A 26801-nucleotide genomic window follows, 5' to 3' on the forward strand; every position below is an offset into this window, starting at 1 on the left:
GAGAGAAAGAGAAGTTTGATGGGGATAGGGTTTGTACAGAAAGACTATGGAAGCAGTTTTCCATGTTCCCTCACGTCTTATTAACATAGCCTCTTATCTACTTCACCAATTTTCAGATTTGAACAGGAAAAACAAAGCTCTGTAAAAGATTAAGGAGTCAGTCTTGGCATTGTGTTGGCTGCTGAAGCTTTATGGTGAGTTATTTGGATTTTGAAAGGTATCAACATGATAAGTCTTTCCACTTTCATTACTCAAGGTTGGATGATGGACCTGCACATATTGTTATTGAGTGAGCATGATCCATCATCATTTCTTAGTGAAAGCTGAATGACAGCCTTCTATTGTGGTGCAGATAGGTTTCTAGTCAAAAATCAGGAAACTTACCACTTCAGTAAGTTAAAAGAATGATTGGCTGAATAACTTTATCTATACAGTATTGATAATAAAGTCTGCCATGACAATTACTTAGTAATTCAGAAAAATTTACAAATATTTTTAGAACATTTGAAATTTTAAGTAATATTGTGGCTAATGCTCACACTAAGCACAACAATGTTCATAGTTTTTTTTTGTTGTTGTTGTTTTAAGCTCAATGTGATTTATTGTTTTAGATTTATATAAATATTTGTAATATATAATCAAAATAAAAATAAAAATTAAAAGGTACCTTGGTGAAATTTAGGTAAATTTAAAGTTAGCACACAGAGTATCACATTTGGTTGTGATTATTTTTAAGCTACATAGAAAATTACGTATTTAATTCTCTCAGATACTGTTTAAAAATAAGAAAGTTAAGCTATTATTGCTCTCCAATAAAAAGGTTAGAAAATAGTGGAACATCTTTCACATTCCAAATAATTTACCACCTCTTGTCCTCAAACACTTCATAGAAATACAGAATAAATTAATATCAACTACTTCAGTCTCTATGACAATGTCACTTTGGCTACCTTTTAATATTTTGCTACAAAATCAAAAAATGAGCTGGTAATATCAGTGTGTACACATTGCTAAGTAAGCACTGTAGATCCAAGAAGAACCAAAGCAGCAGGTGACTCACAGAAAAGAAGGGGCACTTGGAGGTAGAAGAGGACAAACAGGAGGGGGGGTTGGAAGGAGGAGGGGAGAAAGATGGATGGGTAAAGACTCACATGAACAAAAAGTCCCACAGCCAAACCAGTTACTTTTTTACTTAAACAAACAAGCAAACAAGTAAAACTCAATCTCAAAAAGGTTAAAAACAACTTAACTCCCAAATGGAACAACGGAAAAAAGTGAAACCCAACAGACAGACAAACAAAACCAGTGCTTCAGTGATAGAGAGCTAAAGGGACCTCATCCACACATGTGACACACTAGTGTCACTTTGAAACATGTTACTACAGAACAAAACTCACCAAATCTAAATTCCATACAACATGACAGGGTCCCCAGAACCACCATCACAGTTTCCCAAACTACTGTTAAGGAGGTACTTTCCTTGCCAATAGGATTTTGAAAGAAAGCAAACCCATTGCTTTGAAAAAAAAAAAAAACCCAAAAAAATCAAGAGCTGCAGTATAGATTACAGACTAATTCAGTTTAGAAAATAGCACAGTCAAATTCAGCAAGTTAAATGCAGTCTTTAAAAGAAATGTTTGCTTCTGTTTTTATATTCTTGGCCTCAAAATACTGAACTTGCCTGAAGTAAAATGATCAAAGAATGAGTAGCATTAAAGTGTTAGGTAAATCAGATTTTATATAACATAAACTTAGTTACTTTTTTACTGTTATTTCCTAGAGATGCTTCCTCTTGTGAATCAGTTTTGGCAAGTTAAAATTATGGTTATAAAAACCCTAGGACATACTAAATAGTAAACTCGGCTGTTGCCAAAGTGTTTTTTAAACTATACTACTTTAGGTCATAGTATAAGTGTCACAAACATTGTCCAGAACTCATAATTATAAGTTGCCATTATTTTTCCTGTGACTTACTCTGAAGAATTCTTTTGTTGACCCAGAATCAAGTGTTCCATAGGCAATTTCTGTTTGTTTGGCCAGGTCTTCTGCACTTTCTATGGGGGAGACCATTCTCTCCACAGTAAGGAATGCAGCCAGATTAGCAGTGTAGGACGATATAATGATGAGTGTGAAGAACCACCACACGCCTCCAACAATCCGACCTGACAGGGATCTAAGTAAGGAGAAGATCACACAGTTTTTCCCTTTCAAACCCAAAGAGAAGAAAGAATTGTAACCAATTCTTAGTCATATTTAAAAGTTACAATCTCAAATATTGTGCTATTTTATGCCAGTCTATTTAATAATGATGCCCTTTGCATTATAACTAAAATGTTAAGGGTCACTGAAGACATGGCAGATTGAATTTATTATTTTATTGGCAGAAATGTGGAACTTTTCTCTTTGGCAATTAGCAAAGGGAATCTTGTCCTCAGTGCCCAGAGACTGAAGGAAAGCCCATCTGAGCCCTACCTACTGGATTCCATGTAGGCCACAATGAAGCAGGTTGGAAGACTGAGTCTAAGTGGCCTGCCTTTGAATTGAGCAGATGCCCTATGAGTATTTTTTATGTTTATATAACAATGTCTACTAAGGATGTTCATGAGTTGTAACTCACTGAGTGCTCTTCTATAGTTTTATTAACACATTTGTTAAAATAAAATTAAACTTTAAAAATGCAGGAAAGAATGCTCATAATGATTTTTACTCATTCTTACCACCAAGACATGGACTTTCTCACTACAAGTCCAGGCTAGCCTGAAACTGTGTAGAGAAGTTTTCTTATACTTGGGTCAATTCTCCTGCCTCAGTCCCCTGAGTGCTACTGGTAAAGGTAGGCAAATCATTATGCATCCCAAATAGTTTTAAATTTCGAAATTATATCTTTTAATACATGTGTGGGCATGTGCTGATGTTCACTCTTTTATACATAAGAGGTCAGAGGACAACTTGAAGGAGTTAGGTATTTTCATCTACTAGGTGTGTTCCAGCTATTGAACTTAGATCCTTGGGTTTGGTGGTAAGCACCCTTATCCTCTGAGCAATATTCCTAGTTCTAAACACTTTTTTTTTATGAAGACTTACTTGGAATTTTCTATGGTGCTTCTATGCCCCAATATTCTTTGCCAATTTAAATCAGATATTTTGTGATTTGAAGCTTGGCATTTGCTATATTTTAACTTAATATTTGCTTAATCTACATTTTAAAAATCTTTGTCTGCCCTGATTCTTCTTTCTTGTCCCCAAATGTTATGTTACTAAAATTTTAAGCAGGTTTTTGCCATTTTCTGGGTCTTCTAAACTTCCAATGCAATGGGCTCAAAAGGCCTTCTTTTGAGAAAATGGGTATGGTACACACACACACACACACACACACACACACACACACACATCTAAACATAAGTATAAATATATATACATATATACATATGTTCAAATATATAAAATCCAATATTTTAATTGCTCTGAGGAAGAAATGTAGCATCTTTTGTTTAGTGATCTAGGGTTTTGGTGATGTAGTAACTGAGTGGCACCAAAGAAAGGAAATCACAATTACAACTCCTCAGAAACAAGCTATTAAATTAGCATAGAGTTTACATGGTCAGATCTTTCCCTTATGCTTAACTTCTGTGTATTTTTTTAAATGAAAAACCACGTCAATTCATGTTTTTGGAAACCCCACAGGAAAGATTTTTCTCAAGTTTCTTGAGTCAAATTCAACACTAATTTTGATGACAGATCATAGTAATGGACAAAGCAACAATTTTTGGAGATTAGATACCATCAAAGTGAGGGCTCTTCTACAGTTTTGTTAACACGCTTGCCAAGCCATTTGATGAAATCATACTACAAAATAATTCTGGGGAGTAGCAGTGGATTGCATAATGACTTTTCTGTTCAGGAAGTTACTTTCTGTGATACATTCATCTTTTGTGATAGCATAGAAGAAACTAGTGATAAATTATTAGGATGACCTAAGACAAAAATCTCCCTGCATTTCAGAAAATGTTCTGACACCAAGAAAGAAAGACAGAGAGAGATTGTGGAGAATAATCAGAATATCTGAGACCTAGTGAAGTTTTGATACTAACCTGGGTGAAATGTCACATCCTTGTTGCATAAAGGCACCCAGGGAAAACCAAAGGCTGTTAAAGATGCCAAATTCATTGGGAGGCTGGTCACTGGGTCCTTCCTTCCCATCCTCAGGTTCTTCTGTGTGCCACTCATATGGGCTAAACCTACTGACTAGGAACAAGACCACACTGACACCAATGTATGCAAACACTATGCACATCCAGATCTCATAGGCCAGAGGGTCCAAGAAGGAAAAGACTCCTGGTTTAGATTTCTGAGGTTTTTTGATCATGATAGAGATGCCTAAACTCATAAAAGGCTTAGAAAAATCGATGACTTCCTCTCGAACCAATGTGATTGTCAGAGGGGCAATAGCAATCTCTGCTTTCTATAAGAGAACAGACATATGGAAAGACACAAGTTAGTGGATTTCATGATGCACATAGCAGGAGAGTGATCATCAAAGTTTACCAGTCCTGTATTCTTTTTAATCATGGGGAGTGCCAACAGTGATTAATCCCGATTACAAGCTAAAAAAACATGTAGTGGCTTGGTTTCATGAGGTATTAATTTTATTGCATAGAACTTTTATAATTGACAAGGTTTTTACTTTTCATTTCTTGTTTTTTGTTTGTTTGGTTTGGTTTTTGTATTATTGCTGGGTTTTTGGTTTTGAGACACACAGAATCCACCTGTAGTTTAGGCTGGTCTTAGACTCATGATCCTCATCTTTTCCAAGTTCATAGGTACTGCCTGATTATCAGTACTTACCTGATCAAATAACCCCTGTCTTTTGACAACATATTGCAACTCAGTGCACACACAATACTCTGGATATGGCATTTGTTCTTGTGATATATACATGTTGATTTTCTTTTGCCAATATTCTTTTAAAATGAGATTTTAGAATACAGTAGCTTTAATTCTTAGATATCAAGGTCACAAGTTAACCTCTTCAGACCTTGACTCTTAAGTTTATTTTCTGCAGCTCTAAAATGGGGCTGTGTTTTTGCATGTTAACCTTACTGTGTGACTGCAATTATATTAACAGGACTTTGGTGAGCATGTGTTGACAGATTCTTTATCTGATGATCAAATATTTTGAATGGCCCATTCCCTGCTCCATGTCTTGAGAGAACTGAAACAGAGTGAGTTTTTGACGCTGTGGCAACTCTTAGACACAAGTCTGACAACATCTACAGCAGAATTATATAAACTGTTCCATAAAAAACTGATACATGTTCTGAATGACAAATTATAAAAGAGTTTTATTGAATTTATAAAAAAACATTTCTCATCAAAATAGAATCAGGCACATTGTGATTTAAGCACACATAATTTTTCTGAGAGGCAATCATTTTTCAATGATTTATTTATCTTGGTGTATGTGCATGTGCACATATGAACAGATTCCCACACAGATTGGGATGGCTTTTGGATCCCCTTGGAGGTGGAGTCCAGGTGGCTGTGAGCTGCCTGACATTGGTGCTGGAAACTCATCTTTGGCATTTTACTTTTTCAAAAGCATCAAGCTCTTAAGTACTGTCACGTCTTACTTTTATTTTTTTTATCTATAGACAATATTTCTTAAACTCATTGATATATAGCTTCTAGCTGCTGGTGGGTATATTGATATCAGCTCAACAAAAAGAGTGAAGATGTGTGTGGGCCTTGTGTTCTAATGCTTGGAAGGTTACATGTGCTTTGTCTCATTACCATTCACTGATATATAAAATAGAGTGTGTGAGATGCTTATTTCAGAAGGTGTATAAGATTTTTATTCTTAAACACCATTGGAGTGATATAAGAAAATAGTTCTTCAGTACATCACTCAAACTGCAGGCAACTCTGGTGTTTAGTGAGCCATAAAATGTCCTTCACTTCTTCATTCGTTGTATTTCCAACAAATATAGATACACAGACAAACTAAAAAATGGAGACAAAGAAGAGAGAAAAAAAGGATTTGAGGCAGTGCCCTGAGAGTGTAAAGCAGTTCTGGGTATAGTGTATATTAGGTCTTTATGTAAGTGAAGCAAGACAATCAATGCTTAACAATTACAGTGGCCATTTGCAAAAAGCAAACAAAAGATAATGAGATCATTGTTCGTCATTTTACTGTCTAACACACTTTTTCTATTAGAAAATGACCACGTTTTACCTCAAACCCTGCAAACTTTGCATTTGTTTATGTGTTAAGAATAATAGGCAGGGGTAATATAGTAAAATTGGCCATTTTATCAAAAGTGATCTACAGATTCAATGCAATCTCCATCAAAATTCCAACACAATTCTTCATAGAGTTAGATAGAACAATTTGCAAATTCATCTGGAATAACAATAAACCCAGGATGGCTAAAACTATCCTCAACAATAAAAATACTTCCAGGGGAATCACTATCCCTGAACTCAAGCAGTATTACAGAGCAATAGTGATAAAAACTGTATGGTATTGGTACAGAGACATGCAGATAGACAAGTGGAATAGAATTGAAGACGCAGAAATGAACCCATACACATATGGTAACTTGATTTTTGACAAAGGAGCCACAACCATCCAATGGAAAAAAGATAGAATTTTCAGCAAATGGTGCTGGTTCCACTGGAGGTCTCATGTAGAAGAATGCAGGTTGATCCAATCTTATCACCCTGTACAAAGTTAAAGTCCAAGCAGATCAAGGCCCTGCACATCAAATGAGACACACTCAAACTAATAGAAGAAAAAGTAGAGAAGAATCTTGAACACATGGGCACTGGAGAAAATTTCCTGAACAAAACACCAATGGCTTATGCTCTAAGATCAATAATCACAAATGGGATCTCATAAAACTACGAAACTTCTATAAGGCAAAGGACACTGTTGTTAGGACAAAATGGCAACCAACAGATTGGGAAAATATCTTTACCAATCCTACAATTGATAGAGGGCTTATATTCAAAATATACAAAGAACTCAAGAAGTTAGACTGCAGGGAGACAAATAACCCTATTAAAAACTGGGGTTCAGAGGTAAACAAAGAATTCAAAGCTGAGGAATATCAAATGGCTGAGAAGCACCTAAAGAAATGTTCAACATCTTTAGTCATAAGGGAAATGCAAATCAAAACAACCCTGAGATTCCACCTCACACCAGTCAGAATGGCTAAGGTCAAAAACTCAGGTGACAGCAGATGCTGGCTAGGATGTGGAGAAAGAGGAACACTCCTCCATTGTTGGTGGGATCGTAGACTGGTACAACCATTCTGGAAATCAGTCTCGAGGTTCCTCAGAAAATTAGACGTTGCACTACCTGAGGACCCAGCTACATCTTTCTTGGGCTTATACCCAGAAGATGCTCCAACAAATAACAAAGACACATGTTCCACTATGTTCATAGCAGCCTTATTTATAATACCCAGAAGCTGGAAAGAATCCAGATGCCCTTCAAGAGAGGAATGGATACAGAAAATGTGGTACATCTACACAGTGGAATACTACTCAGCTATCAAAAACAATGACTTTATGAAATTCATAGGCAAATGGAGGGAACTGGAAAATATCATCCTGAGTGAGTAACCCAATCACAGAAAAACACACATGGTATGCACTTATTGATACGTGGATATTAGCCCAAATGCTCGAATTACCCTAGATGCACAGAACACATAGAACTCAAGAAGGACCAAAATCCGGATGTTTCACTCCTTCTTAAAAAGAACAAGAATACCCTTAGGAGGGGATAGGGAGACAGAGTTTAGAACAGACACTGAAGGAATGCCTATCCAGAGCCTGCCCCACTTGTGGCCCTTACATATACAGCCACCAAACTAGATAAGATGGATGAAGCAAGGAAGTGCAGGCTGACAGGAACTGAATGTAGATCTCTCCTGAGAGACATAGCCAGAATAATGCAAATGCATAGGTGAATGCCAGCACCAAACCACTGAACTGAGAACAGGACCCCTGCTGAAGGAATCAGAGAAAGGACTGAAAGATCTGAAGTGGCTTGAGACCCCCACATGAACAACAGTGCCAACCAACCGGAGCTTCCAGGGACTAAGCTACTACCCAAACACTATACATGGACTGACCTTAGTTTACAACTGCATAGATAGCAATGAGTAACCTAGTAAGGGGACCGGTGGAAGGGGTAGCCCTTGGTCCTGCCAAGGCTGCACCCCCAGTGAATGCGATTGTTGGGGGGGCAGTAATGGGGGAAGGATGGCGAGGGAAACAGCCATGTAGAAGGGGAGGGGTTAGGGGGATGTTGGCCTGGAAACCGGGAAAGGGAATAACATTTGAAATTTATTAAACATGGAGAAAAAGAATAAAAAAGAGAGAAAGTTTTATGCTCAAGGATCAAGTATAGACTTTATACAGTCTACAGTAAAAAGTAGCTTGTAGAGCCATCTAAGAGAAATGAAGACAGTCCCTTTGAGGACAAGATGAATAAATCAATTGACAGATATTGGTGTCTTAAATACTTGTAGATCTGCTGAAAAAAAATAGTGTGTTGCCACTAAAGACCCCCATTGTACCTCCTTGCTCTTTGAGCATAAATTCAGGACTTTCTTTTTCTCTGACACGTGTGTGTGTGTGTGTGTGTGTGTGTGTGTGTGTGTGTGTATAAAATCAGTTGGTGGTGTGTGTGTGTTATGATTGCTAATATAATGTTTTAAAAATTAAAGAATTTCTACCAAATAAAATACTGTCACAATACTTGTGCAGGAATGGTATGGAAAGTATAAGCTCTAGAGGAGAGATATGTAAGAGATATTCCAGAAAATGCACAGGTAATGTGGTGGTTTGAATATGTTTGCCCAGGGAGTGTCACTATTTGCAGGTGTGTCACTGTGGAGTCTGGAAGTCTCTTTGCCGTTGGAACAAGATGTTGAACTTTTAGCTCCTCTTGTCCCATGCTTGCCTGGGTTCTATGATGTTCCTGCCTTGATGACAACAAACTGAACCTCTGTACTGGTAAACCATCCCCAATTAAATTTTGACCTTATAAAAGTTGACTTGGTCATGTTGTCTGTTCACAGCAGTGAGATTCTAAAAAAACGTTGGTACCAGGAGTGGTATTTTGCTGTGATAGGCCTGAGCATACTTTTGTTTGGAAGAAGGTAGACGTAGAGACTTTAGATTTCGAATGCAGTGAAATGCTTTAAGTGAGGCTTACTGGGCAATTCAGGTTGGAATATGAAAGACTTTGTGGTGGAGGGTGGTCTGTTCTGTGCAGACCTGGCCTAAGAGCTTTTAGTGGAGAAGAATTTCAGTATATGGTATAAAGACTGTTGTGATATTTTGGTGAAGAATGTGGCTGCTTTTTGCCATTGTCTGAAGAGACTGTCTGAGGCTAAAGTGAGGAGATTTAGAATAATTGCTGTGAGAGAAGTCCCAAAGTAGCTTGGTATACAATTTTTTTGTGGGGTTACTAAAGTTTACTCTTATGAAGAGTGTTTTAATGAAATGAAACAAGCTTAGAAAGGAAAAACACAAAATATGGTTCAAGTAATAAACGGGCACCAGGAAGTGAAATGGAGCTGAATCCTGTGTTCAGGAATCTAAATTGAATCAAGGGAATGGTGACATTGGAGCAAGATTCCACCCAGCAAAGTTTAGGCCCTGGAATGGTGGTACACACCTTTAATCCTGGAAACAAAGCTAAGAAGAGCTCTGAGTTCCAGGACAGCCAGTGACAGAGCAAGTTCTAAGTGAAGAAAAACATAAATACAGGAGTGGTGGCAGACACATTTAATTCCAGCATTCAGGAAACAGAATCATGAAGATCTCTGAGTTCAAGATCAATATACAGAACAAGTTCCAGGACAGCCAATCTTAGGCAATGATGGGGATAGAAAACAGGAATCTGGTAAAAGTATAAGTGGAGCCATTTTCCAACTCAAGTAAGTAGTAGGACTCAGCAGCTTTGGTTATGTGGCTCTGGCTTTAGAGTCAAGAATAGAAGAAATTACTGGGACAATGGATGCTGGTTAGCTGGAGTTTAGAAACTAGCCGTGTTTAAGAAGAAACCATCACTGAGGTGAAATTTTCTGGGAATGTTTTGTGATATAAGAAGCTATGTTCTGGAGATAGCCAAGGTTGTACCTCATGCCATAGCTGGACTTGGTAATGTGTAAGAATCTCCCAGGTGGTACTGGATTTGTAGTTATGGAAGGACCATGGATAGCAGCTGAGACTTGGTATGGTGAAAGGATAGGAAAGGCCATTGGTGAGGTTACATCTACAGTAGGACTGTAGGTGTCATACAAAAACTTTGAGGTTTGGCACCATAAAGAGAGCATACAGGAGTCTATTGGTGAAGCCTAGATGCAAAAGAAGACCCCATCATATTGGAGATGTCAGTACCATGAGATGACCACCAAGAACAGCAGCAGCAGCGGAGTAGAGTTAAACAGAGCCTAGAGTGCAACAGAAGGCAGAGGTGGAGAAGTAATAAAAGCCTTTTGGAGAAGCCCAGAACATCTTGTGTGGATCCAAGACACTGGAATAAGAAGTTGTGAAGTTGGGGTTGGGGATTTAGCTCAGTGGTAGAGCGCTTGCCTAGCAAGCGCAAGGTCCTGGGTTCACTCCCCAGCTCTGGGAGTGGGGGGAGAAAGAAGTTGTGAAGTCGAAGTTGACTTGGAGACCCCAAGATGTTAAAGATGCAAGAGCTGCAGGATACCTGGGAAAGTTACTAACCGAGAAGAAATCGCCCAGAAGGAAGAAGTTTATTGTAGTCAGCAAAGATTAAAAGGAGTTGGAGATCTGAACACTGCTTTGACATCAGATATGAAAATGCAGTTTGGAGTTTGCTCAGATGATTTTCTATTTTGCTTTGGAGATTACAACTAAGTGACTGGATGAATCTCAGAGGAGGCTTTGAACTTTGTGACTTTTAACATTGTTGATACTGTTATAAACTATGAGGACTTCTGAAGTTGGACTAAATGTAATTTGCATTATGCTATGTTTAGGTATGGCTCCGCATAGACTTATCTGTTTCAAAAAAAAAAAAAAAGCCTATGGGGCCAGGGAGTGGATTGTGGTGAATGGAATATGTTTGGCCCAGGGAATGGCACTATTTGGAGATGTGGCCCTGTTGGAGGAGGTGAGGCCTTGTTGTAATAGGTGTGTCACTGTTAGTGTGGGCTTAAGACCCTTGTCTAGCTGTCTGGAAGCCAGTCTTCTCCTATTTTCCTTCTTTGGAGCAAGTTGTTGAACTCTCAGATCCTTCTGTGCCATGCCTGCCTGGGTGCTGTGATGCTCTTCCTTGAGGGTAATGGACTGAAGCTCTGAACCTAATAATCAGCCACAATTAAATGTTTACCTTTTCAGAATTGCCTTGGTCATATTGTCTGTTCCCAGCAGTGAGACATCTAAGACAGGTGGTCCAACAATAGCTAAGTAGGGATGCAGTTAAAATCTAAAATGATCCAAATCTGAGAGTTTATTCTGAGCTCATACATTTTGGGTAAAGCAATTCAGCCTGTATTTCTAACAGTTTGGCATGCCCTTTTTTGAAATACACTTATAGTAGTAGAAATTGAAGTATTAAGAACAGAGTGTTAGGCATGCCTTTTTCTTCAGAACATAAAACCCACTACAACATTGTCAATGAACCTCCTGTTAAAATATTTTTGCTTATTTTTTAATTAAAGTTTTTTAGTCTTCATTTTCCCTTCATATGGAGACATTGAATCACTCAATGAGTGATTTTTCCCCATGGATATTAAACTGGTTGTTTTATGTTGTGAATCATTTTCCTGTGTCTGCTAAAGTTTTAGCAACTGTACTGCACTGTGGAAAATATTTCTTCTGTTATAGTTTGAAAATTATGGTGTAGTCAAATCTCTTCCCTCAAAGCTCAGGAAACCCTGTGGAGGAGAAGATCAAAAGCATGTCAGAGCCAGCCAGAGGGTATGGAGACACCAGGGGACTAAGGCCCTGTGAATCATCTGAACAAAAATTCTACAAACTCAGAGACCAAGGCAGCCAGCACAGGGCCTCCACAGTTCTGTAACAGGTCCCCAGGTCTATAGTATACCTTATAGCTTATAGTTTAGTAATTTGAAGGGACTCCTGAGTGTGTGAACTACTGGGCCTCTGAATCTTATGTCTTCTCATGGAATAATTTCATTTTGTTGGTTTGTCTTGTTCAACTTCAATGTTATACTTTTGCTTTAACTTATTTTTTTTATATGTTTAAAAATAAATTAAGAAATAAATACATGAAAACCTAACCACCAGGATTAAGATTAACAATGTTCATTTATGCATACTGGGAGAGGGGAAATAAGTTTTCTTTAATAGAGTGACACTGAGCATAAAAACCATTTGAGGACATGCTTTATGCCCAGGAGTAGTTGACCACCACATTTATTTTTTGTTTGTTTGTTTTGATCTGTGTGTGTGTGCACATGCACACACACACACACACACACACACACACACACACACACGTGCACATGCCCACTCACTGTTATCTAGTTTCAGTTTGGGAGGATTTTTTTTTGTTCGAGGGGGTATTTTATTTTGTTTTCTTTGTTTTGGACAGTTTGTTGTACTGGATTTTTGTTTGTTTTTGAGGAAAAACTTAAAGTTGGGTAGGTGAGGAAGGGGAAGAATATGATAAAAATACATTTAAATTTAAAAATGTTTAAAATAGTAGGAAATAATAAAAAAAGACAGAAGAAACCAAGATGCATAATTTTGAAGCTATTCCATTGAAGTTCTAGTCAGGAACATGATTTCTTCTGTGGACTTTGTCTGTATCTTGCGTTTCTTAACTTCTTTCCCGAAGAAGGATGCATTTCTTATTTCAAGGGGATTTTTGGATGATTATTTAGGGAGAGTGTGTTTGGAAAGTGAACTATGTGAACTACAAATTAGCTTTTAGAAACTTCATAATACAGTTCATGCAGTTATTGCTTTTGTTAGTTCCGGAATGAACCAACCTTATTGTGCACTCCAAGTTTGGACTCTGAACTCTGACATGTCATAACATCACCAGGGTTTGATAACTTGCAGTTTTTGACACAACAGTATCTGCCCAAAAAGGAGAGGGACCTTGATCTTTTTCACTCAGGCAGAACTTCCATGCTGTGTTGTGTTGTGCTTGCCCTTACAGCGTACTATATGAGAGGCAGACTTTCTAGCTTTCGTGTTTTGCTATACAGGTTAGAGAGAGAGAGTGAAGGGGGGGAGGGTTGCATAATCTAAAGTGTACATTTATTGTGGCTTAAAGAATTATAAGAAACAATACTGATGAATATTTCAGGCCCTGGGAAACTATGGTAATCAGAAATAGTTTAAAGATACTTATGAAAAAGTATGATAACAAGGACACACACAATTAATTAAAACCGTGACTAACTTTATGCTGCTCGAGGAATCTGCACAGTAATAGTTGATTGTAGATCTTTGCAGCTGTATGTGGTCTACCAGTTTAAGTCAAAGTAATAAAACATTCTATAGCCAAGGTGGATTTATTTTCATTCTTGGCTCTTTGCGACGAAAAGGACACTGTATTCTAAATTATATCTTTTTTTTTTAAGCATTCTAAGTTCCCAGAATCAGTTCTGTTATTTGGAATTTACATTTCTAATAAAATAAGGAAACATTCAAATATCATGAATACATTTTTAAACATTACTATAAACTAGAAAAGAACACTCATGGATGATTAAAAATGGATACATGCCCAAGGGAAAAGAAGCTCCATGCTTATACAAATAGATTCTTCATAAATCAGTTCGCTTACCCCATACACAAGCTCTCCTACCATCCCATTCCAGATCTTAGTGTCTGCGTCCCTTGCTCCATATTTTCCATCAGGAACAATGGCAATTTTATATTTGATACCAATATGTTTTGCAATTTCCGATGCCAGATCTACACAGTAGCCTTCGTACTTGTCATTTCCTTCAAACATTTCATGATTTTTCTTGTACATAACATAGGGAGATTCCTACAATGAGAGAAGCAGAACTGTAAAGGAGAAATTACAAAACATTCAGAAAATCTTTCTGTAAGTTCACAGTTTCAGGATTTTTGACAAAAGAATGTATTTATATTTATTATGCATATGATTTTATGTGGCTAGAAATTATTGAGATAGTTGACTATATAAGTATACTTAGGATTGGACTAAACTGCTTTACATTGGATAAATGGAAATCAAATTTTAGAGATTTTGAGTTATCATTATGTATCTAGTACTGTGATTTCGAAACAAAAAAATACATAAATTTTCTAGAGAAGGGATTTAATCATTTTTTGTCTTAAAACTAATATTTCAAAATCAATTTTCAAAATTTTAATGAAATTAAAAGTTATTTAGTGGACACCATAGTGTACTAAAAACTTATACACAGTTATATGATTTCATATACTGCATTTTTTTCCTTTTCAAGTGTGTTAAGTAACGGGCTTTGCTCAGAGAAGGAATTTGCTTTATAATTCTTTAAAGAAAATTTGATAGCTTGAAGACACAAATCATTATTTACTTGTGTTAAATTCATTTTGCTTTTGCTGCCTCATATTTTAACTTTAAATAAGACATAAGCCCCACAAATTGTAAGTTTATTATGAGATAGATCTCTAGTGGAAACTATTTTCTGCTGCATGTAAGGAACACCCACGTTGATATTCCTGTTAATTTTCTACAAAAATGAGTCAGAGATTGGGAGGAAGAAGTGTTGAGAGGACCCTTATATATAACAGCTTCCTGGTGTTTAATGACTGCTAAGCTGTTTTTGTTTAATTCTCTCTCTCTCTCTCTCTCTCTCTCTCTCTCTCTCTCTCTCTCTCACACACACACACACACACAGAGAGAGAGAGAGAGAGAGAGAGAGAGTTAATTAACCCCACATTGATTGATCTATTAGCACTTATTTATAAGCAATAAGACAGGTTTAATAGGTTTGAAGTTCTCAATGTACAGGAAACCTCTGACTATCTACAATGTTTCATCTTTGGAAAAGTATTAACCATATTGGCCAAAACATGGTTGATCTAAAGTACTTATATCTTATATAAAATATACCCTAATCTTAATTTAGGATTGTCCTAAGACTTTCCTACCCCAAAAATTACAGTTAAAGAATTTAAACTTGTGTTTGGAGCTCTATAGTAGAAGACAGCTTGATCCATAGAGTGTCCAATGGGCCCACAATAACTCTGACTTTATTCTAATAATTTTGTAAACATAGAAATCAAATTAAAAACTTAAGAAATGTATACATTGTTTAAGATTACATTTTTCTCATGGAGATGCTTCATATGATTTTACAGTGGAAGACAAATCAAGACAGGTCAGTATATTCTTTTCTTATATTCTAACTTTGATTGTCATAGCTAAGTGACCCAGATCACTTTTTGGCCTTAGAAAAACATTGAACGCTAGAATGACTTAAGAAGTAAACTTTGGCATTTGTAGAATTAAGATAACTGTCTCTTTTTCATGAAGATTATCTATTATCCTTCAGAAAGAGTTCTGTATAAAAGCTTAACATGGTTTTTAAACTATGAATGCGATTGTATAGCTTCATGAGCAGCTAGCTGCAAAGGGATAACTTTCTAAACTGTAAAATTCTAGAAGCTATTAAAACTTTTTCCCCATCTTTTTAGATTGGTCTAATTAAATTACAGTGAGCAGTAAAAGTCACACTTGTAAAACAGAGTGTAAAACATTTTCATTGGTATGTTTGTACAGTTAGAGTATTCAAGTACAACAAGCTAGGAACTACTCTCATTTGGTACTAAGGTTGAGAGTCAAGTTTAAAGTGTTTTGAGTGCTTAAATTTAGGAATTTTACCCCATAATTTAGCACACTACTACATTAATTTTGTGAGAGTTTCTTTGGCTTTCCCATAATCTACTCCATTATTCTAATAGGGGAATCATTTGCTTAATGAAAAACTGCAAGTTCATTACTTGACCAAGCATTTACTAAGTGCCTATTTTGTGTCAGGCAATTCACTTGAAGATAGGCATAAAAAAGAAACAAAATTTCTCAATTGTCTCCTTGTAAAGGAATACTAGTGGGATCAACAATACCATATTTATTGTAAAAAATAATTTCTGTTCCTGACTTTGTTCTTCCTTTATGCTAGGAACAATATAATAAGTTCTTGAACTGTGTATTTTCATTTACATTTTGTGTTACATTTTGAAGTAAGCATGTGTCATATTATAGGCAAGAAAGCTGTCACTTTGTTAACAAGTGACAGAGGAGGGAGTCTGGCTTTTATTTCTGAAACATGTGGAACATCTGGAAACTCTTGCAGTATTTATATTCATTAAGAGTCTTAAAACTAACTGAGATTCTATATGACTTCATGAAAGAAGGAGAAAACTACAAGATTTACATCTTTGACCACCAGGCAATAAAATTTTTGTGAGATTTTAAGTTAAAGGGATAGATAAAAAGTTTTCTCTTCTATCCATGCTTTGTGATAAACAGTAGACTCACAGTGACTGCAATGATATCCTGATGAACACTGTCTGACTAGGTGACTAGGGCCATTATGATTAAGTAGTGATGTTAGAAAATCATTCAGATCTTAAAAATTAAAGTAATTATTGACCTCTAGGAATCAAGTTTAGCTGTCTGAAGCACAGATGGGTATGTGAGGGTGAAATAATTATTTAGTATTCTCTTTCATTTTTTACCCTGTATTCCTTCTGGACAGATGGCACCCTCAAGTCTTGGTTTTCCTGCCAAACATGACAATTAAGGTTGGAAAAAATGTTCGACTTACTGAATCTTCTGCTTAACAATTATTCCGTTGACATTTAGTCTCAGTGATGAATATAGCAAAAGAAAAGCGAAGGGACAGGGAGAACAAAGGTAAATGAAGGTTAGGAATTTCTTTTTCTTTTTTATATACCTCTGGCAGATTCCTGCGAGTGTTCCCTTTTGCTTTTTATTCATGTCAAATCCTTGTGAATCACAAATTATTAGGTCTCAGACTGCTTTGCCTTATCTCCCATTTAACAAATTTTAAAACTGCACACTGTGGAGTATTTAATATCAAGGTTTAGGGTTATGATGTGTGAATAAAATACCAAATCTCCTTGATGTAATAAAAAGTAAACCTATTAGGTTACTGTGTTGGAATATCTTTGTAAAGTAGCTATGCAGAATCCTTTGATTGTTAATCTGAATCTGTGGTTAACAATGGGAACATCAGAGGAGAGAGATATAACTCCTTACTTGTTTATTACCAACTACTGTGCTCTGCAGCATGGCAATAACAAGGAAGTGATTTTGCTGGTATTTCTTCTTAGCAGCAATGAGTTTATTAAGATAAAATTAGTAAAATCCATAATATTTGTGAGACTTTGGACATAGAGATTACATTTTCTTTTTTATTGGATATTTTATTTATTTACATTTCGAATGTTATCCCCTTCCCCATGTTCCCCTATTAATATAGATAGGCAAATGGATGGAATTAGAAAATATCATCCTGAGTGAGGTAACCCAGTCACTAAAGAACACAAACATGGTATGCAATCACCAATAAATGGATATTAGCCCAAAAGTTCAGAATACCCAAGATACAATTCACAGATCACATGAAACTCAAGAAGAAACACCAAAGTGTGGATGCTTCAGGACTTCTTCAGTGAGGGAACAAAATACTCACAGGAGGAAACATGGAGACAAAGTGTGGAGCAGAGACTGAAGGAAAGGCCATCCAGAGACTGCCACACAGGGGAATCCATCTGATATGCAGTCACCAAACCCAGACAATATTGTGGATGCCAAGAAGTGCTTGCTGACAGGAGACTGGTATAGCTGTGTCCTGAGAGACTCTGCTAGAGTCTAACAAATACAGAGGTAGATGCTTGCAGTCAACCTTTTGACTGAGCACTGGATTCCCAATGGAGGAATTAGAGAAAAAAAAACAGAAGGAGCTGAAGGGGATTGCAACCCATAGGAAGAACAACGATATCAACCAACCTGAATCCCCAGAGCTCACAGGGACAAAACCACCAACCAACGAGTATACATGGAGGGACCCATGGCTTCAGCCACATATGTAGCAGAGGATGCTCTTGTCAAGACAACAATGGGAGAAGAGGTTGTTGGTCCTGTGAAGGCTTGATGCCCCAGTGTGGGGAAATGCCAGGGTGGGGAGGAGGGATTGGGTGGGTGGATGAGGGACCACTGTCATAGAAGCAGGGGGAGGGGAGATCGAATGGGGGTTTCCAGAGGGAAAACCTGGAAAAGGGATGACATTTTAAATGTAAATAAATAAAATATCCAATTAAAAAATAAAATGGAATCTCAATGTCCACAGTCTCACAAATATGGATTTTGCCTAATTTTTAGACAGTAAGCATTAAAGATAAAGGTTTGTATAAATTCCATTGTTTCCTATTTAGATTAGCTTTGCCATAGTTAATATGTTTGGTATAGTTGTGTTAAAGTACAGTAAATTCATCTTGATATTGAAGATGCAGTGTACATGCACAACAATTGCAAGGAAAAATAAATTTCAAGAGCATACAAAATAATACCATATTTTATTTCAGATTGAGAGCTGTTGTAATCATGAAATGTTTCTCATTTGTTTTTCTATGATATTACCTCCCAAGAGGGCAGGAGTCATCTATGTCATAGCCCGAGGTCTATCACTGTGCCTAGCCCATAGCAGACACTCAGTAAGTATTTATGAATGAATAACTGGGTTTCTCAATCAATTTTATTTAACAATAACATATATTACAACAATGTGTCAGCATATAATCACAGTACACAAATGGAAGAAAAAGTAAATTCAACAACACTATACCCATTTAGATGAGAAGTCGTTGATCTCCAGTACTCATTCATAGCTTGCTCAGTATCTAGACCTCTGTATCAGTCTCACTGCAACATCTAGCCAATTTCATCTATATTGAATTTTTTTCAACTGAATATGGTGGCATTATTACATGCAGTTATCAGTATCTTATCAGCTAAAGGTAATCATACTTCTTTCTAAGTAATGGAGGTGAAGGGATTGTCCTAGATTGTAAGCTAACGTTTTCAACTGAATCAAGTTCAATGAAACTTTGAGGGAGGGTGCTTTAGGGTTTTTTGTTTTGTTTTGGTACTATGAAACAGGTATGCAGTGGAAAATATCAAGAGGAAGATTTAAATGAAGATGATAGTTATGTGAAAGACAGATACTATTCATATTCACTATTTGATAACAAAATATTAATGTCATCACTGTCAGGCAACAGAATGTTACATATATTTTATCTATACATTAATATATATATATTATATATGAGACAACTTCTTTTCAGTCACCTTTTTACTTATTTTTTGATATCATGCTTCTTGAAGTGTACCCATGCTTGGAAAAATCAACTTAGTAATTGAACTCTAAGAATTATAAATCCCAAATTTCATAACAGGCTAAGGGAAGAAGACTCCACATTATACTTTTAAAATATATCATACATTCATTTCACAACACAAGCATCATTTTAAAACATTGTAAAGCAAACAATTGTATATATATTTAAAAAACAAGCACAGAATTCAGAGTTTTACTTCAAAGAAATCTACCATTAGAGAGTCGATCATATACAATAACTTCATTTTATGACACAGGGATGGGCATATCAGAATAACTAGTTTATTCTTTTTCAACATCCAGGTTCTTGAGAAAGTTAAGGACTGAAAATTAATTCTTATTTTGTTCTAATAACTCACAAAGGTCACACACAGATATATATTTGAAAAATTGTTTTCTAGTAGTCCAGATTTGGTTATCCAAGAAGAATCTCACATGAGAAACAAGCTTAAATTTAATACTCAGAAGAACAAGACTCGAGCCTTATTTAGGAATGGTTGAACAGCGCAGAACTCTTGTCTTTCTTGGTCAATTTCTTAAAATAGGATTCTTCATCAGAGGCTGAAAAGAGGAGGACTGTACTGAAGTATGAATTTCCATTACTGTGTCTTTTTTTCAAGGAAAAGAAATATATATGTATACACACATACAAATACATACCTATACCATACACTCACACACACACACACACACACAGACACACACACACACACACATACCCTGCCTTCAAGTCCCATTCAAATATTACATATTTAAGTCAGAAAGTTTACACAAACACTGCTATTGGTATATTTACATTCTAAAATAATCAACTCTGAGTCAGGGCTTGTCAAATTATATTAAGTTGCTAATTAGTTATCTGACAGAGACATAACTGATTACAATAGGCAAATGTTTCTCTTTGGTATTTTTATATTTTGATTTCAAGGTCCATTTTAGAAATATCTTGACATGACTAAAACTCTGAAACTGGAAATTAAAATTATGTAAGCTAAAAGTTAATTTACACAAAGACTTGCACTTACTTAAAGCAAGAGTTTCTATGAATAATTGTCAATATATTTTGCCTACAGAAAGAGTTAGCTGAGACTCTACTATATTAAATGAGATGTAAAGATCACCGATTATTGATCTCCCTTGAATGCCACCAACTGTAAGGGACATGCTCGTCTTTAAAAGTATATATATATATATATATTTATATATATATATATATATATATTTCTATTATTGAAAATCAATTCTATGAAATTGAAAAAGGAGCCATGAAATTTAGAGCATTTTAATTTTTATGGGATGATCAAATTAAAAAAATCACATTTTTCTTGATTCCTAGAAGTTCATTAAATTATGTATGTATTTCCTACTGGTCATGGGAAAAATAATTGGTGGGTGAAAAATTTTTTTACATTAAAAAGAAAAATCAAACAAAATCAGTTTATCAGGGATTCAGTTATAAAGTACTCATTAAAATCTCTATATTCATAATCTTGTGATTAGAAACAGACAAAACAGCTCCCTCTCACATAAAAACCTGAAACAACCATTTAAACACTACAATTGGTTATTTTACTGATGCTTTTGAAAACACTGAGAACATGATATTACTACCTGATGGTTTTAGGATTCGATTGGTGCTTGGCTTCCTCACATTGCTTGTCCAGTGTGGGGGTCTTAGAATTTCAAATATTTCTGACTTCAGTTTCACAGTCTCAATTTTTAATGTCTGAGTCAATTTCTTTCCCCAACAAAAGCATTACAACAAAAAGTGATGCATATAAGGGCAATGAAAAAGCTGAGTGTTTCCAAGTTTGGGACAGATCTATTCAAAGCCTCAGGAGAATTGAGGGCTCAGAGCACTCAAGTCACAACTAAGATTCAGCCTGTACCCTTTCTGTTCATCAGAGCCAGAGAGTTAATTTTGCCTGTGGACAAGATGGTACATTATAAAGCAAATACCAAAACTCACCATAATTGTGGTTACAACCACTGTTCTGTTCTCAATAGCTGCTGTGTCATTGCCCAGAGTAGGCATATCTTGAATCAAGACTAATTTATCCATATCATTCCAGTAGCCAACCTGCCAGACAGAGAAGCTAATTGAAAACATACCTTAGAAGCTCTCACTGTAGTCCTCCTTACAACAGTAACTGCTACAAATAGCAAAGTATTGAGAACAAACTTAAAATACAAACACATTAAAAGCTGTTTTTTAAAAAAATTCATACATTTATACATTTTGGTAATTTAATACAGGAACACTGTATGTAAATCACCTTCAATCTGTGGAGGGAACTCTCTCCACAGATGCCTTCAGCATCCTTCAAAATTCATGATCTCTTCCTTAATTATTACTGTGGCATACATACACACTTATACAGACAACCTACTGAATCTTTTTAGTTTTACTCATATTTATATGGATCCAAGGCTAACAACTTGGAACTGGACAACTTTTATGGGAGCTCATCACTGGAGGAAACTGATTCTCCTTTTCTCAGCAAGTATTGAAGACCTGCATCTCTTCATCTAAGGGTAAGTGGCACTTCTCCTACTCATGTTATCATAACAATTGTTGCTGTCATTATGTTGGTCTTGTTCAGGCAACCCTATTTAGGAGAGTCTATGGTTATAGCTTTCCTGTTAAATGAAGAAGACATAATCTCACAGCCGGTACACTCTGGCACGGAAAATCATTCTGTTCCCTCTTTCAGATATCTCCAGAGCTTCAGGAATAATGGTTGCAATGTAGAAATTTCAGTTAAAACTGATGTGATGTTGAGTCAGTTCTCTTGCTGTTAAAGATACTGTCTTGGCCCCAGAAACTGCTGGAACCTGAAGGGACCGGAACAACGGTTCTCTGCACCCAAATCTGGTGGGAGGGAGAGCTAAACATTCAGAGAGAGGCAGAAACGCCTGGGAAGCCGGAAGAGACTACACTCTGCCCACATTTCTGACTCCAGAGGAAAACACCAAATGTCATCTGGGACATTGGTGAATGGGGGCTCCCAGAAAAGGCGACACAGGTCCTCCTGGTTGCTGCCCTCGTGGAGAGCTCATAAGCAACACCACACAAGCAAACTTGAGCCTCGGGACCACAGGTAAGTCCAAATTTTCTGCTCCAAGTGACCTGTCTGGTGAACTCAGGACACAGGCCCACAGGAACAGCTGAAGACCTATAGACAAGGAAAATCTACACTCGTGAAAGCAGAACACTTTGTCCCCATAACTGGCTGAAAGAAAACAAGAAAACAGGTCTACAGCACTCCTGACACACAGGCCTATAAGACAGTCTAGCAACTGTCAGAAATAGCAGAACAAAGTAATCCCAGAGATAATCTGATGGCAAGAGGCAAGCACAAGAACCCAAGCAACAGAAACCAAGACTACATGGCATCATCAAAGCTCAATTCTCCCACCAAAGCAAACACTGAATATATAAATAAACCTGAAAAGCAAGATCTAGATTTAAAATCATATTTGATCATGATGCTAGAGGACTTTAAGAAAGACATGAAGAATTCCCTTAGAGAAATGCAGGAAACCATAAATAAACAGGTAGAAGCCTATAGAGAGGAATCACAAAAATCCCTGAAGGAATTCCAGGAAAACACAATCAAACAGTAGAAGGAATTAAAAATGAAAATAGAAGCAATCAAGAAAGAACACGGGGAAACAACCTGGATAAAGAAAACCAAAGGAAGAGACAAGGAGCCAACAGAATACAAGAGATAGAAGAGAGAATCTCAGGAGAAGAAGATTCCATAGAAATCATCGACACAACTGTCAAAGATAATGCTTATGCTCTTAGATCAAGAATTGACAAATGGGATCTCATAAAACTGCAAAGCTTCTGTAAGGCAAAGGATACTGTGGTTAGAACAAAATGGCAACCAACAGATTGGGAAAAGATCTTTACAAATCCTACAACAGATAGAAGGCTCATATCCAAAATATACAAAGAACTCAGGAAGTTAGATCGCAGGGAGACAAATAACCCTATTAAAAATGGGGTTCAGAGCTAAACAAAGAATTCACAGCTGAGGAATACAAAATGGCTGAGAAGCACTTGAAGAAATGTTCAACATCTTTAGTCATAAGGGAAATGCAAATCAAAACAACCCTGAGATTTCACCTCACACCAGTGAGAATGGCTAAGATCAAAAACTCAGGTGACAGCAGATGCTGGCGAGGATGTGGAGAAAGAGGAACACTCCTCCATTGTTAGTGGTATTGCAGACGGGTACAACCATTCTGGAAATCAGTCTGAAAGTTCCTCCGAAAATTGGGCATTGAACTACCTGAGAACCCAGCTATACCTCTCTTGGGCATATACCCAAAATTTACCCCAACATATAAAAAAGGCACATGTTTCACTATGTTCATCGCAGCCTTATTTATAATTGCCAGAAGCTGGAAAGAATCCAGATGCCCTTCAGCAAAGAATGGATACAGAAAATGTGGTACATCTACACAATGGAATATTACTCAGGTATCAAAAACAATGACTTTATGAAATTCATAGGCAAATGGAGGGAACTGGAAAATATCATCCACAGTGAGGTAACCCAATCACAGAAAAACACTCATGGTATGCACTCATTGATAAGTGCCTATTTGCCCAAATGCTTGAATTACCCTAAATACACAGAACACATGAAACTCAAGATGGATGACCAAAATGCGAATGCTTCACTCCTTCTTTAAAAGGGGAACTAGCGGTTTTTACCAGGAGTCCCACACCCACGGATCCCGGCCCGCAGCAGCTCTCTGCTCCCAGACCCCATGGGAGAGAGACCTCACCGCCTGGTCAGGTAGGCACTCCTGAGGCTGCAGAGTGGAAGAGACCACCAACACTGCCCAACCCTGCCCACATCCCTGGCCCAAGAGGAAACTGTATAAGGCCTCTGGGTTCCCGTGGGGGAGGGCCCAGGAACGGCAGGACCCCTGTGCCTGAGACACCACCGGAACCTGAAGGAACAGACCGGATAAACAGTTCTCTGCACCCAAATCCCATGGGAGGGAGAGCTAAACCTTCAGAGAGGCAGACACGCCTGGGAAACCAGAAGAGACTGCACTCTGCACACATTACTAATTCCAGAGGAAAACACCAAACGCCATCTGGAAGCCTGGTGCACTGAAGCTCCCGGAAACGGCGGCGAAAATCTTCCTGGTTGCTGCCGCCACAGAGAGCTCCTGGGCAGCACCCCGTGAGCGAACTTGAGCCTCAGGACCACAGGTAAGACCAACTTTTCTGCTGCAAGTGACCTGCCTGGTGAACTCAAGACACAGGCCCACAGGAACAGCTGAAGACCTGCAGAGAGGAAAAACTACATGCCCGAAAGCAGAACACTCTGTCCACATAACAGGCTGAAAGAAAACAGGAAAACAGGTCTACAGCACTCCTGACACACAGGCTTATAGGACAGTCTAGCCACTGTCAGAAATAGCAGAACAAAGTAACACTAGAGATAATCTGATGGCGAGAGGCAAGCGCAGGAACCCAAGCAACAGAAACCAAGACTACATGGCACCATCGGAGCCCAATTCTCCCATCAAAACAAACTTGGAATATCCAAAAACACCAGAAAAGCAAGATCAAGGTTCAAAATCATATTTGACCATGATGCTGGAGGACTTCAAGAAAGATGTGAAGAACTCCCTTAGAGAAACAGAGGAAAAGATTAATAAACAAGTAGTAGCCTACAGAGAGGAATCCCGAAAATGCCTGAAAGAATTCCAGGAAAACATAAATAAACAAGTAGAAGCCTATAGAGAGGAGACACAAAAATCCCTGAAAGAATTCCAGGAAAACACAATCAAACAGTTGAAGGAATTAAAAATGGAAATAGAAGCAATCAAGAAAGAACACATGGAAACAACCCTGGATATAGAAAACCAAAAGAAGAGACAAGGAGCTGTAGATACAAGCTTCACCAACAGAATACAAGAGATGGAAGAGAATCTCAGGAGCAGAAGGTTCCATAGAAATCATTGACTCAACTGTCAAAGATAATGTTAAGTGGAAAAAGCTACTGGTCCCAAAAATAGAGGAAATCCAGGACTCAATGAGAAGATCAAACCTAAGGATAATAGGTATAGAAGAGAGTGAAGACTCCCAGCTCAAAGGACCAGTAAATATCTTCAACAAAATCATAGAAGAAAACTTCCCTAACCTAAAAAAAGAGATACCCATAGGCATACAAGAAGCCTACAGAACTCCAAATAGATTGGACAAGAAAAGAAACACCTCCCATCACATAATAGTCAAAACACCAAACGCACAAAATAAAGAAAGAATATTAAAAGCAGTAAGGGAAAAAGGTCAAGTAACATATAAAGGCAGACCTATCAGAATCACACCAGACTTCTCGCCAGAAACTATGAAGGCCAGAAGATCCTGGACTGATGTCATACAGACCCTAAGAGAACACAAATGCCAGCTCAGGTTACTGTATCCTGCAAAAATCTCAATTAACATAGATGGAGAAACCAAGATATTCCATGACAAAACCAAATTTACACAATATCTTTCTACAAATCCAGCACTACAAAGGATAATAAATGGTAAAGCCCAACAGAAGGAGGCAAGCTATACCCTAGAAGAAGCAAGAAACTAATCGTCTTGGCAACAAAACCAAGAGAAGAAAAGCACACAAACATAACCTCACATCCAAATATGAACATAACAGGAAGCAATAATCACTATTCCTTAATATCTCTCAACATCAATGGCCTCAACTCCCCAATAAAAAGACATAGATTAACAAACTGGATACGCAACGAGGACCCTGCATTCTGCTGCCTAGAGGAAACACACCTCAGAGAAAAAGACAGATACTACCTCAGAGTGAAAGGCTGGAAAACAACTTTCCAAGCAAATGGTTAGAAGAAGCAAGCTGGAGTAGCCATTCTAATGTCAGATACAATCAATTTTCAACTAAAAGTCATCAAAAAAGATAAGGAAGGACACTTCATATTCATCAAAGGAAAAATCCACCAAGATGAACTCTCAATCCTAAATATCTATGCCCCAAATACAAGGGCACCTACATACCTAAAAGAAACCTTATTAAAGCTCAAAACACACATTGCACCTCACACAATAATAGTAGGAGATTTCAACACCCGACTCTCATCAATGGACAGATCATGGAAACAGAAATTAAACAGAGACGTAGACAGACTAAGAGAAGTCATGAGCCAAATGGACTTAACAGATATTTATAGAACATTCTATTCTAAAGCAAAAGGATATACCTTCTTCTCAGCTCCTCATGGTACTTTCTCCAAAATTGACCATATAATTGGTCAAAAAACGGGCCCCAACGGGTACAGAAAGATAGAAATAATCCCATGGGTGCTATTGAACCACCACGGCCTAAAACT

At 37.2% G+C, this 26801-nt stretch overlaps 1 protein-coding gene across 6 annotated transcripts in view; it reads right to left on the reverse strand.

The window, feature by feature from the left end:
• Gria4 (glutamate ionotropic receptor AMPA type subunit 4) overlaps positions 1 to 26801 on the reverse strand; it is a 454905-nt gene that overhangs the window by 43917 nt on the left and 384187 nt on the right. For 5 of the 6 annotated variants that reach the window (XM_087560749.1, XM_087560747.1, XM_087560748.1 and 2 more), the window contains 4 exon segments: positions 21382 to 21492; positions 13814 to 14020; positions 4092 to 4462; positions 1975 to 2173 (listed from right to left, as the gene is read on the reverse strand). In XM_087560749.1, coding sequence (XP_087416875.1) covers positions 1975 to 2173; positions 4092 to 4462; positions 13814 to 14020; positions 21382 to 21492 — 888 coding nt within the window. 6 annotated transcript variants of the gene reach the window in all.

The sequence above is a fragment of the Rattus norvegicus genome, chromosome 8 (genome assembly GCF_021556685.1).
Source record: "Rattus norvegicus strain SHRSP/BbbUtx chromosome 8, alternate assembly SHRSP_T2T, whole genome shotgun sequence".
In the NCBI taxonomy this organism is placed as follows: Eukaryota; Metazoa; Chordata; class Mammalia; order Rodentia; family Muridae; genus Rattus; species Rattus norvegicus.